The 15,411-nt window shown below is 36.7% G+C and overlaps 1 protein-coding gene across 1 annotated transcript; it reads right to left on the reverse strand.

The window, feature by feature from the left end:
- Positions 1-3,512: 3,512 nt before the first annotated feature.
- On the reverse strand, positions 3,513-7,850 carry LOC137738456 (nitrate reductase [NADH]-like). The gene is made up of 4 exons (XM_068478088.1): positions 6,788-7,850; positions 6,419-6,559; positions 5,903-6,135; positions 3,513-5,011 (listed from the first exon to the last, which is right to left on the reverse strand). Exons 1-4 carry the CDS (start codon positions 7,764-7,766, stop codon positions 3,653-3,655), a joined length of 2,712 nt encoding a protein of 903 aa, XP_068334189.1. The 5' UTR covers positions 7,767-7,850; the 3' UTR covers positions 3,513-3,652.
- Positions 7,851-15,411: the final 7,561 nt, after the last annotated feature.

Below are 15,411 nucleotides of genomic sequence, written 5' to 3' on the forward strand. Positions count from 1 at the left end.
CTTCTCATTAGCAATTTGTATGTCTATTTTTAACTTGGCCCAAAAGGGTAGGCCTTCCTCAATTTTCTTTCAACTACTAAGTAATTGCGGCTATTGGTCTCCTTTCATGTGGTGTTTGTTCACGTTGCATTAAAATTTTAATTCACTTCATCATTGAACATTACACGTCTAACAAGGGGGGAAAAACAATCACATAATTCCGTACAAAAACAGCTTACAATATAATTTTAGGAAAATTAATAAAAATGGCTTGAAAACTTTAAGTTTAAAAGATAAAAACAAAATAAATGGTAAAGTGAATAGTATCATGATTGACTTTTTAGTGTAAAAATATGGTTTTTCGTTAAAGTGAACAGTACCATAAGTTTTTCGTTAAAACTCCTTATAATTTTATGATAGTGATTGACATGCTATCAGAAGGCTGCTAAGACTTATACTAATTAAGTAATCTTCTTTTGAAATTTATCTTTTTGTGTAGTCGAGTTCTTCCAAGTAGTTAAAAGATAAAAACAACTTAGAAGATTTCATCACCTCATGCAATTTGATTGCCACACTTGAGCTGTTTATAGTTGACCCTTTCCATCCAATATCTTTGGAGCAATTTGAAAGTTGTGTCCGCTTAATTTATGTGTGTGCGTATACATATATATTATGTGGTGAAGGTTCCCACCAACAAACACAGCTTTTATCAGGCTTGTACACAATTATTTCATGTTCAATATTTAATATTATTGGTCCTTTAATTATTATTATTATCTCTAGTTAATTGAGAACGACATGTGAAATTTTTTTTTCTGTGTTATTTTTTCAAGGCACAGGCTCAAAAGCCGAAATGCCCACAAGCCCACAGAAATGGCTCCAGCTGGTTACACACCCACACGTTCCAGCCCCTTAAAAAATCTGTTTAAGAGATAAATGCATATAAACATTTTATAGTGTGAATATAATTAAACTTGAAGAATCTTAATAATTAAGAGAGTTTTGTCGTTTCTGCAAGAACTAGGGAATTTTTAGAGATGATAACAAGGTTCGATGCATGATTAATAAAGAAAGAGTAGTTAACAAAGTTTAATCACTCAACATCATCAGGTGGCAAACATATGCAAAAAAAGAAGGATTCTCTCTTCTTCTAATCTCTCTTCTTTTTCTTTTTTTTTTGTTTGAACGATTACGGTTTAGTCACATCAAAATCTTATATTGATTTTTTTACAGAGACAATAAGATAAAAAACAATATGTGAGAAGAGGATAGGGAAGAGGATGAGAATAGGAGAGGAGAGAATCCTCCTCTATGCAAAAGAGGCTAATTAAAAGAGTATTATCTACTTGATTGATTCCATCATAAACAATCTCTCTTACTTTGGTTTTGGTCAAAGGCATGCACCTTTTCTAGGAGGGGCCATGTTTGGATGGATGTGGAAACTAGGTTTTGGTGACCTTTCAGCTAGATCTAGCATTCGTGTCATGTTTTTCGTATCTGTGTCGTTTTTTGTGTAATACCTAATATCTTAAAGGATCGTGTCGTATAACACCCGTTAAAATAAACGGGTAAAATGACCTGACCCAATAATATTAACATGTAATATGACCCAACCCCTTTACCCGTTAAGAAAAATATATTTTAAACCAATCAATAATCAAATGAAAAACATAATACTAAATAAGTATATACATACCATATTATCACATTCAAAACATAAAAACGCATTTGTCTTTCTAGTATTACACATTTACATACCCAAAATAAGAGCATAATAAAAAATAAAAATTAAAAACATTAGACCATTACAAAATATCAAATGTTCAAAAGATTTGCAAAATTAAGGGAGTTATGTTTCAGGGTTTAGAACCTTGCACATATTCTTACAATCAAACTCTTCAATTTTCATCAATCACCATGGGAAACGGTATTTGAACTTTGGTTTGATATATTGTCTTCAAGAGTTTTATATTGATGATATTTTCAATGAGGCTTTCTACATTAGCACTCTCTTCTCATTTATCCTATGGCTATTGTTTAAGTAAAGTCTTTAATAGTTTTTTAATTAATGTAGAAGTGTGAAAAATATAGAAAAATATATATAAACGCTCGTAATGACAAGTTTTACAACTTTCGTGAAGGGCTTAACTTTGAAATATGCCACTATAATCATATAAATCATAGATCAAAATTTAACCGTCGCTTGTTGTTTACATTTATGCTTCATTTTTCTCACCAAATTTTGTTTTTTCAGATTTTCTTTTTTGAAAACATGATCTATTAGAGGATACAAGAAGATGAACAGTTCGAATCGTTGATATTATGTTCAGAGTTTTACCATTAGTGAAAATATTGCTTGGTGTTTATAAAATCTCTACAAACTATATAATATCAATTCATATTTCAATTAACGTAAATATCAGGACGTAATATCAAAGATCCAAACCGTTCATCTTCCTACATCCCCAGAAGATCATGATTTCAAAAAAGAAAATTTTAAAAGTGAAATTCAATTTAAAGAATAAAGCCTAAACGACAATCGACGGTTAAATAAAAATTTAAGGTTTATGGATTATAGTGTTAGATTTCGAAGTTGACCCCTTCACGAAATTGTAAAGTGTCACTACGAGTGATTGTATATATATTTTGTTTTACATTTCTTACACTTCTACAATAATTATTATTAATTTTATTACTTTTACACTCAAATAGAAAACACTATTCATGACGGTTTGGAGGGTTTTAAAAATCTAAACGATAATGTAAGTGTAACCATTGTCTACTCGTGGAGGAATGATGAATCACAAGTGTTTATATATTCTTTCTCATTTTTCATACTTGTAGGGATGTCTTATTGCCTATACTAATACTATACTAGTTGATTTTAATTTTGGACAACAGCATGTTAAGTAAAATTTATCCTATTAATGATAATAAGAAACTCTCATAATAAAAATAAATAAATGAATAAAACTTAAATTTTTTTAACTTATATAGAATAATAATACAAAAATATATATATTTAATATAGAATATACCAATATATACAATATGGCTATTATATTTTATAATAATTTTTTTAGTAATTAAACTTTAAAATTATAATTTATTTTTCTTAACGGGTCGAAACGGGTTACCCACGTGTTACTCGCGTGTATACCCGTTATTAACGGGTTCTTAACGGGTCATCCGATAATAACCCGATTAGTTATCGCGGTGACCCGAAACCCGTTATTTTCATGTCGTTTTCGTGTCGTGTAAGAAACTACTGGGTCTACTTTCAACATACCGAAGAAGACATGGGTTTACCATGATGCTTCAATATTGCTTGGTTTTGGCTCACAGTAAAATGTGAGAACCTACGACTCTATGTGTAATACACGACTATGTTAAAGTTTTATTAGGTTTTTGTTATCCGATGTTGAACTTTATTAATGAATTGCATCAGAAAAAGACATATTGGCCGCAATATAATCCATCGATCATCGTCTCCTCATTTGCACCGAACCCAAGTTTGAATCCAATTGCTGGAAACCCTAAGGTTTTCAAAAGAATAGAGGATTTTTAACTTATATATAATGGCCTAGACATATTTCTAAATAGAGAGATAGCAGAGTTCAATTGACTTTATTTTAATATGTACATATAACAACCTCTTTTTCACATGTACCCTTCAAAACAACAGGAATGAATTTGTGGTATCATAATTCATCTTCTCCAAATTCGGCTGCACGGCAAATTTGATCATCGGCGGGGGGCCGCATGCTAGTGCAAGAGCGCCGTCCGATCCATCGGGAATGTGCTCCCTGAGCACACTCTCCGTGATGAATCCCACACTATATTCCCACCCTTCCCTGCCATTCTCCACCACATACCAAACCTTGAACCTCTCATGTTGTTTAGCCCAACCATCAAGTTCTTCCCGCAGCAAAATGTCATCTTCTGTGCGGTTTGCATACACCACATACATCTCGGTCTCATCCACTGGGTCCTTCAGTATGGCTTGAACCACTTGGTAAATTGGGGTGATCCCGGTCCCACCAGCCAGCATGGCAAGCTTCTTTGCAAACTTTGGCTTGCCGTTGACCATAAAATTACCACGACCAGTGTACTCTATGTGCCCTAAGGGACCCTTGATGTCTAGGGATGCACCTATTGGCAGTGAGTCCAAATACTGTGACATGATACCCCCATTGGGGAACTTAGGGTGCACATTCTTGAAGTAAACTTTCACCACCAAATCAAAGTACCCAACTTCATCAATTGAGCTGCTTGGAGTGTAAGCCCTCATGCAAAGCTTGTCCTCAATTGTAGCACACACGAAAATGTGCTTTCCCACCGGCAATCCCAAAACTTGGTCCTCTGAAGGCAATCCGAATCTAAAGAGCCTGACATCGTGAGAGATCGATATCTTGGCTATGAGCTTACATGGGATTTTCTCACGCGGAATAAGTGCGATGCTTCTTGAATGCATTACTTCTTTAATTGGGGCTAGCTGCGTCATGTTGGAAGAAATAGGGTCAACTACAGATGTTGTTCTTGGTGGCCCATGTACAGAGTTATTAGGGGAACTAGATGTGGAGTCTGAAGCATAATTCGTAGTCACCAACTCTCCGATTCTATAATCCTCAATCATTTTCTTGGCTTTTTCCGAATGGATGGCATCAAACTCTTCGGTGCAATCAGTGCCAGCATTGATGAGAATGCTGTCAGCGCCACCAGGGTGATCATTGAGGAAGCGAGTGCAGTCGTAGACGTGGCCGTGGACAACGATCCAAGCAGATTGAGAAGAGTTGTGCTTCTTGACATCTGACATTGAGTACATCTTGGATGCACTAGTGTTCATGAAGGGTGTTGAAGAACTCTTCTTTAGGGTTGTGTTGGATTCAGAGTCCAAGCGTTTTTCTTTGGCCATCCACCCACCTGATTGGTTTCCAGGTTGAGTTGGATGCTCAAACAATAGTCCTATCTCTCCCTTGTGTGGTTTGCACACATTGGTTTTCACTCGAAACCAGCAGTTGTTCATCATTCCCTGAAAAATTACACCCACAAATCATAAATCAAGTACTGAAAAATAATCAAAGTATAAAATGTCACATAACTATTTGTACGCATTCTTTTGTTAAATGTGCATAAGTCACGTGATGTCATCTATCAACAACTCATATTTGTTACTTTTCTTCATTAAAAAAGAAAAATTAGTGCACAGAATATTAATTTATCTGCCCAATGGTAAAACAGTTCCAGCTCCAATTTTATATTTTGGTATAAATTAACCACATTCAACTCCTAAATCAGTCTCCCCGACGAGGCATGTACAAGTCAAAATATAGTAATAGCCAGCTGCAGCCAGAGACAAAGAAACACCCACTGACCCACACCTTGTGGAGAAGATTCTTGTGTAAGTTGAAGAAGCCCTAATAAAACAATAATTTCTCCCTTTTTTCCAAGGCTCAAGGATCCAAGGTATGAAGTCACCAAAGAAATGCAACACATTTTCACTGGCCTTGGTGCAATGACAATGGTCCACAGTTTCAATTTGGGGAAAGAGATGGTGACAATCTGATTGTGACAATACCAAACAGCCAACCACAAATTGCTAAAGTTGTCCTACTAAATTATTCACTCTGGGAAAAGACTCGACGACCAAAATAGCCACAAATTAAAAAAGGGCATAGTTGGTTCCAGAAAATGTGTTATACTTGTAACCCTAACCCTAAATCCTAGTTATTTATACTCCATTGCTAATCACACTTTAACACGTCTCTGAAAACTTTTATTTATGTATGAAAACAGTAATTTGCAAGAATGGGTAATCCTAAATATCTACGTCTTTAAGATACGCGTTCACTCTTGTCTTTTAATACCGGTCTCATTTAAAATGTAGAAATAAAGAAAAAATGTGGGATATATAATATCTTACCATGACGTTCCAAATGAGTTTCTCGGGCTGAGTATTGAGTGTCTCGTCCCAAGCTCGGACGGCAATCTCTTTGGCAGCGAGTAGGTCGAGCACCTCCACTTCCAGTGACCAGAAACACCAGCACCAGTACTTCCCATATTTGTTCGGCCTCTCCTGGTGGGCTAACATGCAGACATGCCACGTGTCCCCGCCGTCCATAGTTATCTCCACTCGTGTCACTTTCTTCCCGCCGCCTGTAAAAACAGGAAGGTTGTATCACTATATGCACTTTCAGATGAGATAAGGCACAACTTGTGTAAAAGTCAAAATCCTGGCTTTGGCTGTTTCGTTTTCAATTTTTTTTCTCCATTTTGTTTTGGTAAAAAACATGAGGTACCCATGGGACTTGTGACTCATGCTAAAATCCAAAAAACCTGATAAATATTTATGATTTTCGTAACGTGGTCTCCGATTCACCAAGCTATATTTTTATCAGAAAATAATTGTACGTACGTATAGTGTTAGTTCTAAACTCACCCGAATATGCGTAGCCTTTCATTGTATACGGCCGCTGAGTCGTATACGAGTTGATCGGCAAAATCTCCTCGTGACACGGTGTCGTTATAACCGAGTTTATATTCAGCTCGTTAATGATATACTCCGGCTTGTACCACCACGCTGCAAGTTCACCCACCCAACAACACAGTGACAATATTAGCTTCAGACAAAAATAGTAAAACAGTAAAAAATAAAATAAAATAAAAAAAGAGCAAAATATTAGGTTAGTCACGTCACAACTGACAACTATCACTTTCACCCCAGCACATAACTTTTTCACCGCTGAGCGCCAATAGAAACGCTCAAATTTCAAGTGCGGATAAGGTGTTGGATAAAAGTCGTAAATACCTTCAGCGTTGGCCAGCTCCGCATCCACGTGCGACGGGAGCACTCGATTATCCTTGAAGTGGTAATAATTGTCGGATTCCGAGGTTGTGACCACGATTCGTTTCAACCACTTCACCATCCGACCCCCGATGAACCCCGGTATTATGACCCGAACCGGAAACCCGTGATCCGGCGCCAAAAGCTCCCCGTTTTGCATGTACGCCAGGATTATATCCCTCGAGGGGTCCATCGCCACCTCCTTTCTCAAGCTCGTGCCGTACTTGGTCCCACCGCCACCCGGCAGTTCCTCGGCTCCCTCGAAGCACACGTTGAGGGCGCCGTTCTTGCGGCTGCGGATTCCGCACCGCTTCAGCACGTCGCAAAGCGGGATGCCGCGCCACACGGAGTTCGAGATGCCGGCGGCGCCCCAGTTGAAGCCGATTGTCTGCTTGACGAGATTCTGTTCTTTCCTCCGGTTTCCCGCGCAGACAAGGGTCACGGGGAACTCCCGTGGCTTGAATTCGCGGACGAGCTGGTCCATGGTGAACCGGGTTGGGCGGCGGACCAGACCGGTTATCTCGACAGTCCAGTCCTGCCACGTGGCCTTGGGGACGATGCCGTGATTGCGGACGTAGTGGAGTGGGACTGGGGTGATGAATCCGTGGTGCATGAGGCGGGTGAGTGGCGGTTCGCAATTGAAGGGGTGTTTTCCAGTGAGGCGGACCATAGACGAGTTACGACGCACCCAGCTGTCTGATGTGGCTTCATCTCTGGGGTCCAAGATGGACGGCTCTAATTCGTTGTTGCCTCTCCGGATTAAATCCGTGTATTCCTCGACGACGGCGACCTCATTCTCGTCGTCATCGGACGATGAGTCGTTGCTTTCGACGAAGGGCGCGTGTTTCGAGGGAGTGAGATCGGAGAAGTTGAAGGAGCGGACAACGCCGTTTATCGGCGGGTCGAGGTGGGGGAACTGGCGGTTCTCCACGGAGGCCGTCATACGTCAGCCGTGAGTTGTGCACTTTTTGTGTGTGGAGTGAGAAAAAGGAACGACTCTGTTTTCTTGTTTTGGGGGTTTTCTTGTTTTTGTGGGATTTTGCTTTCCAAGGGACAAGGGAGACCTGAGAGAGTTTATATAGGAGCTCCACAGATGGATTGTGGACACGTGTCACGTGATAATGTGGGACCCGAAAAAGAGGTGTTGACTGCGACGTGGCTGAGGGTTGGCTACAGCCATACCAGGGAGCCACAGATATACACTTTGTAGAGAAATGCTTACTTATGGCATTTTTCATACTGTTTTTGTATCACCATTATAATAGAAATATGGTTCTTTAATACAGTTGGATCATATTTTTATTAAAAAAGTGGTACAAATATGTTTTAAGAAATATAGTAAAATTAGCACTTGTATTAGCATTTTTTATAAATTATTATTGACACTCTTAAAAAATTTATCTTACATCTAAATTGTTTATATTTGAAAAGAAATGCACTTGCGAAGAGGAGTTCCTTATCTAAATATCTTTTAATTTTAAAGAAAACTAATGAAAATAGCTTCAAAAAACTTTGAGTTTTAATCAAAATGGCAAAAATGTGTTGTAAGTGAATAATACCATGAGTAGCTTTTTAGAGTAAAAATATCATTTTCGTTAAAAGTGAACAGTACTGAGAGGTTGCTAAATAATTACATTACAACATCTTTCGCATACGGCTCATCTGTCTAGTGTGGATTGGACGAGGAGCGTATATATATTTTTGTTTTTGCTTTATTTTTTTTTATTTTTTATTTTTTTAAGTAGGAAGAGGGAGGAGGAAGGAGTTCTGAGCCCATACTGCAAGGCTATATCCACTCAAGTAATGAATCACTTGCCAAAGTTTCAAATGGGGGAGAAAAATCGGTGGGATCGAATACCATGGTGTATAAGTATGATTTATTTATGTCAATGCGGTGAGGTGTCATATGCATGTGGAGTGTAATATTGATACTAAAGAAAATTAAAATAAACCCAAAAGCTATAGGGTTTGTTAGGAAGAACTGAATATGTAATGAATTAATACAAATACATATACCAATTTTAATGAATTTAATTCAGGGACCCAAAGTTACAGTGCATTATTGTTGAGAGGCCTACTACTACTTAATTTTTCTCTTAATTTTAAGAATGGTGCTCTTGTTTTTTTTTTTTTTTTTTTTTTTTTTTTTTTTTGTTAGGTGCACTTCTCATGAGAGCAACTCCACCCATGCCAAAATTATCATGGAAAGGGGCAAGAGTTGTCCATAAACACCAAAAGAACATCTCTAGCGGTACCAGATTTCCATGGCAATCAGTGGGCCCTACCCTACCCGACTTTGTGCCCGAGCAGTTATATCCCAAGCTGCTCCTCGAGGTCAATCTAACGTTAGCCACGTTTCTTACAGTTTTTGTGATTGTTGGTATAAGTGGCTTAACCTAGACCATCACAAATCCAAGGGTTTATATTAATTCTCATTTATAAATAAAAAAATCTAAAATTATAAATAATAAAAAATTCATAAAACATTTAAATAATTATTTTTAAAAATACAAAATAGAAATATGAATATTTTTTTTATTTTGAGTTTTCAAGGTACTTATAGAACTCTTATAATTTTCAGTATTTAAATAATCTTTAAAGTTGTATTTCATTTGAATATTATTCATAAAATATTATTTTAATAAATAGTACTATCATAGCAATCCTTAAACGAGTGTAGTCACACTAATTACTATTCAGAGTGAATAGTAACTTCATGCCCTCCCTCTATCCATGAAGGGCATGGATTGCCATGACAGAATAGGATTGCTCTGAAGTGTATTTTGCTTTATAAATATAGAACATTTAGAATGCCAAGTACAACACCCTTATAAGAAATATTTGGGGTTACTATAGAGAGCCGTATGATAATTGATATGAATTTTTTTTTTTTTGGTCAAATGATAATGTTAGTAGGTTAAATTGTTAAATGTAGAGAAAAAGGGGATCGATGGGGATCAAACTCCCACCGGAATTTGTTAGAAATCGATGGCTATGACTTTTGGTTTTTCCCAATAACCTTTTATCTCATGGTCTAAGTCTCTTTTTATTGTCTTCAAAGTTCGTCGTAGGAAGGTTAACGATGGAAGTAAGACCACTAGTGCTTCGAATATGTTCCATGACTGCTCTCAACCAAAAGCACTCAGGCAATGCTTCATGCAGGGCGAGAATCTCAACATGGTTCGAAGAAGTCACAACTAGCGTATGCTTGGTAGACGTCCAAGATATAGCGATGAGACACAGCCCGTTTAAGAATGTGCCATGTGTAGGTCAAACAGATATCCAGCATCTGCGCAACCAACAAGGTGATAATCAATCCGAGAACCGAGCAACAACTCTCGAAGATTCACGGGTATAGAACAAGCCCAAATCCGTCGTACCCTTAAGGTAGCGGAAAATGTCTTTAACATCATTCTAGTGTCTACATGTGGGCCCATTACTGTATCTAGCCAAAATATTAACAGCAAAGGAGATGTCGGGTCTAATGCATTAAGCCAAGTACAATAAAGCCCGAATTGCACTTAGGTATGGAACTTCGGGTTCCAAAATCTCTTCCTCATCCTCTTTTGGACGAAAAGGATCTCGTTTAGCATCTAGAGTCCACACAACCATAGGTGTACTCGAAGGCTTTGCTTTATCCTCATTAAAATGTCGCAACACATTCTGGGTGTAGTTCGATTGATGCATTAGGATTATATCCGAACAATGCTCGATCTCTAGGCCGAGACAGTATTGAATTTTCCCAAGATCTTTCATCTCAAATTCCGATTTCAAGTGTGCAGCAATTTCCTCAAGCTCTGCAGGAGTTCCAATGAGGTTCATGTCGTCGACATAAACTACAACGATTGCAAATCCGGAATGTGACTTCTTTATGAACACGTATGGGCATAATTCATTGTTCACATAACCCTAACTTGTCAAATATTCACTTAGACGGTTATACCACATCAACCCAAATTGTTTCAATCCGTAAAGTGACCTCCTCTATCTAATAAAGAGTGTTATGTGATCTAGAACTATTTGAACCAGTCAATGGAAGTCCTTTTGGAACTTTCATGTATATTTCCGTATCTAGATCCTCATAGAGATACGCGGTTACCACATCCATAAGTTGCATACTTAGTTTTTCAGAAACTACTAAACTGATTAGGTAGCAGAACATTATGACATCCATTACAGGGGAATACGTCTCCTTGTAATCAATCCCAAGGCGTTGAGAGAAGCCTTGCGCTACGAGGTGTGCTTTGTACCACACTATTTCATTCTTCTCATTACGATTCCTGATGAAAATCCACTTGTAGCCAATGGGCTTCACGCGTGGTAGAGTAGGAACAATAGGTCCAAACACCTTACGTTTTGCAAGCGAATCGAGGTCGACCTGGAATGCTTGTTTCCAGTTTGACCAATTTGTTCTACGTCGGCATTCATCAACGGAATGTGGTTCAATGTCATCGCTAAGCATGATGTCAGTAACTACTGTGCACGCAAATGCATCGTCGACAATCATCTCATTCTGATTCCTTTGTAAGATAGGGAGGTTGACAATAATGAGAGGGAGAAAAGAAAGATTTAATTGTGAGGTGTGTGTTGTATCACCCCATTGTGCCTTTATTTATAGTAGTAGGATAGGTTAAATCCTTACCCTTTTAGGATTACAACTCTAATATGAATTAGATTACTAAAAGGAATATAAAAGATATTTCTAGATACAGTAGGATTTACACAATCACATTCATATTCCAAATATGACGGCAACAATAATGTATATATCTTTCTTTCTCTCACTTTTAGTTTATTTTTATTTTTTGGTTTGGTCAGATGCGTATATGATATGAAAGTTACCAATTCACATGTAGGTCTAGTAAAGACGTACCCAGTTGTCCCCTTAGGCCATCTCCAACCGACCTGGCCAAAGGGTCATATGGCTAAAAATAACTCGAAATAACACGAAAACCGTCTCTAACCGAGGGCTAGACCAAAGGGCTTGTGAGCTCCACCGAGCCAAAACTACCAAATCAGGCCAGCTCGACGAGCCCAACCCTTTTTTTTTTTTTTTTTTTAATTTCTAATTTTTTTCCTACATCATTTCTCACATACTTTTCACCATCTCATATTATCTTACCTTATTTTATTTCAATTTTTTCACATTCTATTCTCTTCCAATAATCTTTCCTTTAATTTTTTTAAATAATTTTCAAATGGCCACCTCTTTCAATAATCTTCCAATATGTCCGAAAATTTTATTTTAATATGGTAGTTTAATTTAATTAACTATATTAATTCAATTAAAATAATAAATTATGTTTGGCCTATGACCCTTTGGTCCCCTCAGTTGGAGATTATTTTTTGTCAAATATCTATGTTTGGCTTATGGCCATTTGGCTCCCTCGGTTGAAGATGGTATAAAATATGACATAACATTATTTATTAAAATATAATTTTCTTGCATAACTATAAACATAACCTTTTGACCCTTCTTCGATTGGAGATAACATTAGAGATGAGGAATCAAGGCTAGACTCAAGCAATATAGTGTGCAGCAGTCAAAATCAATATATTTTATTTTTTATAAATAAAATAATTGCAAAAGGCAAAACACATGTACATTCATTTAGTGCCCCCTGCAGCAGTCAAAATCAATATATTTTATTGTTTATAAATAAAATAATTGCTAAAGGCAAAACACATGTACATTCATTTAGTGTGCCACACCCTCCCCCCCGGGGGGCAGGGCCCTTTTTCAAGTACCTCGTCTTACAAGAATATAAGATAAATATTTTAGTCCAGACGCATTTTTAACCTATATATATGGATGAGCACTCGAACAGAGGAGAGAGAATTTCGTGTGTATATACATCGTACCACCCCCACCCCCACCCCCTCCCCCTCCCCCTAAAGTACCTCGTCTTACAAGAATGTAAGATAAATATTTTAGTCAAGACGCATGCATGTTTTAACCTATATATAAATATATATATATATATATATATGTGTGGATGAGCACTATACATATACATATACACAGGTTCTTTATGCAAAGGGATCTCCATTTTTTTCAAAAAAATTGAGGATTAGGTGTGGGGTCTACTCCATATCGAACTTCAACGATCCGAACCATCTATTTTGTAAATTTCGTTTCATAGATCATCCTTACAAAAATTCAATTCAATCCAAAATCATTTGCCTATTTAATTATCAAGATAAAATTTCATTGTTTCTTATATAATAAAGTATTCATTAATTTCTTTGAACTCAATTAGATGTCTTAAAACATTTCCGATTTGGCTAATACTTTGCAATGATGATCTATGAGGTGCAACTTGAAAAATAAATGGTTCAGATCGTTAAAGTTTAATGTGGTGTGAACTCCACAATTAATCCTCATTTTATAAAAAAAAAATGAGGATCCATTCCTTTAAAGGTTCCCTACGTATACTGTATACAGATACAATATTTATATTTTAGTTTTTCAGTAATTTTCTGTTTCCAAGCACACAAGTTAAAACCAGGATTGGAGAAGAAGCGCAAACAAACTGTTTCTGATCAGCTAACCTATATTTCTTCAGAGTACCCATATTATATATAGAACAAGTCCATAATTGTGCTGCTAGCTAGGAATGGGTAGGTGCAACATATATATTTCGGTTCAGTTAACAAGTTACTGGAGCGTAAAATTTCCAATCCAACCGTAATTAGCCTTGGATTATTATTCTTGGATTTTTTTTTTTTTTTAACTATTTCTTTGATTGGTGTACGTAAGTAGGGTTTAGTAAATTACAGTGTGAAGGATAGAATTTAAGTTTGATAGAGTAAGGCTAATACGAAACTGTAAAAGAACTATTATCAGGTTTTATATTTGATTTTTATAATTATGGAGTTACTTCTTTTGCTTGGAAGAAACTTTTGAGTTTAGGACTTAAGTCAAAAAAATAAAAAATAAAAAAATATTCACCTCACATCACGTGAGTTAAAATTTATTCCATTTCTTATTACTCATATACAAGAGGAAAGAAATATCCATTTTTCTTGGATAAGTTTGTATGTTGAAATGTGGGTACATGGAATTATTGTTAAAATTAATGGAATTCTACACTACGTACCCTTTAAAATGGGTAGTTATTGGAACTTTGTTTTGATAAATCATTGTTATTCATTTTTTGGCTAGTTACTTCCATGTTCAACGATGATGTTAACGTTTAACAGTGATATTTACATTCAACGTTTGAATTACAAAAAATGTAAAATTACACTATAATCGTTAAAGTTTACAATCTAAGATTAACGATAAATTTATAGTTGATAACACATAATGACATATTATTACTGTAACAAGGTTGTTGTTTACACTGTGAACATCATATTGCTTTATCAGGTTAGGTTGTTATGTGTGAATGTGACTGCATCAAATTAAAACATATTGTCAACTAATCCTAAATTAAAGTATTCGATTAATCAGTTAGAGAAACCGTGTTGCATTCGTGTACTATATGTGGAAAGGTCCCGAAACTTAAACTAGTTAAACACTGTGGCAAAAAGTTGTCTTGAAACAAGTTGTGTACCTTGATTAACTTCTTTAATACAGGTTTAAATCGCATATCCAAAATACCCAAGATGCTAAATAGTTCTTTTTAGAAATGATTGATCGGATCTTGTACCAATAAAATACGTACAAATTGAAAGATTGGTAAAGTTAAAGGGAAGAACAAGTCAAGGACTTCAAGCTAAGCAAGTAAAGGTAAGATGTGAAGTGGCGCATGGAGATCCCAATAGCCAATAGACAAAAAACAGGGGGCATGAATATATGGTTTTTCATCCAGAAACCACGAGAGAGAGAGAGAGAGAGAGAGAGAGAGAGAGAGAGAGAGAGAGAGAGAGAGAGAGGGATGGGTCAAGGCTCAAAGGGTGTAGTAACTAAGACGGAAGGGGTCACAGCCCACAGCATCACAACTGAGGGCGGCTCATAGATGACCGAGGGGGTTAAACATGAAATTGTTCTCTGCCCTTTGGGTGAAGCATGGAGCCACCTTGGTATTTGGTGGCTTATACTCTCTCTCTCTCTCTCTCTCCCTCTCTCTCTCTCTCCCCTATCATTGTCAAAAATGAATAACGTCCACAGGATGAGACTTGCGAGGGTTATTTTAAACCTTCCTTCTTTTGTTAAAAGTTCATTGAAGTAGATGAATCGTGTGCACGTAAATGTCTGACAAACATAGATATGTTTATATCCGTAGCAATTGTAAATACTCGTTAACCTAATATACAGACAAATCTAGCTGGTACTCCCATTGTTGATGCGACTCTAATTTGACTGGCTTTTGGGTGGATGCTTTGTGTTACAAAAAGATAATGCCACAAAACCACAAGAACCTTAAACCTTTCGCCAACATTTCCCACATGGTACGTCTGGTTTTAGTCTAACTTTAGTTGATATTAAAAGTTAATCGGTCTCGTTGATCAGCGTGATAGCTGTCTATAACCCATATAGGCTTGAAAGAAAGAACGGATGTATGGTTGGTAAACAGAAACAAATTTTGATTGGTTTTTCTTTCTTTTTGTTACAACAAAAGAGTGTCTAAAATATCATAAAC

This window comes from Pyrus communis, chromosome 1 (assembly GCF_963583255.1).
Source record: "Pyrus communis chromosome 1, drPyrComm1.1, whole genome shotgun sequence".
NCBI lineage: Eukaryota > Viridiplantae > Streptophyta > Magnoliopsida > Rosales > Rosaceae > Pyrus > Pyrus communis.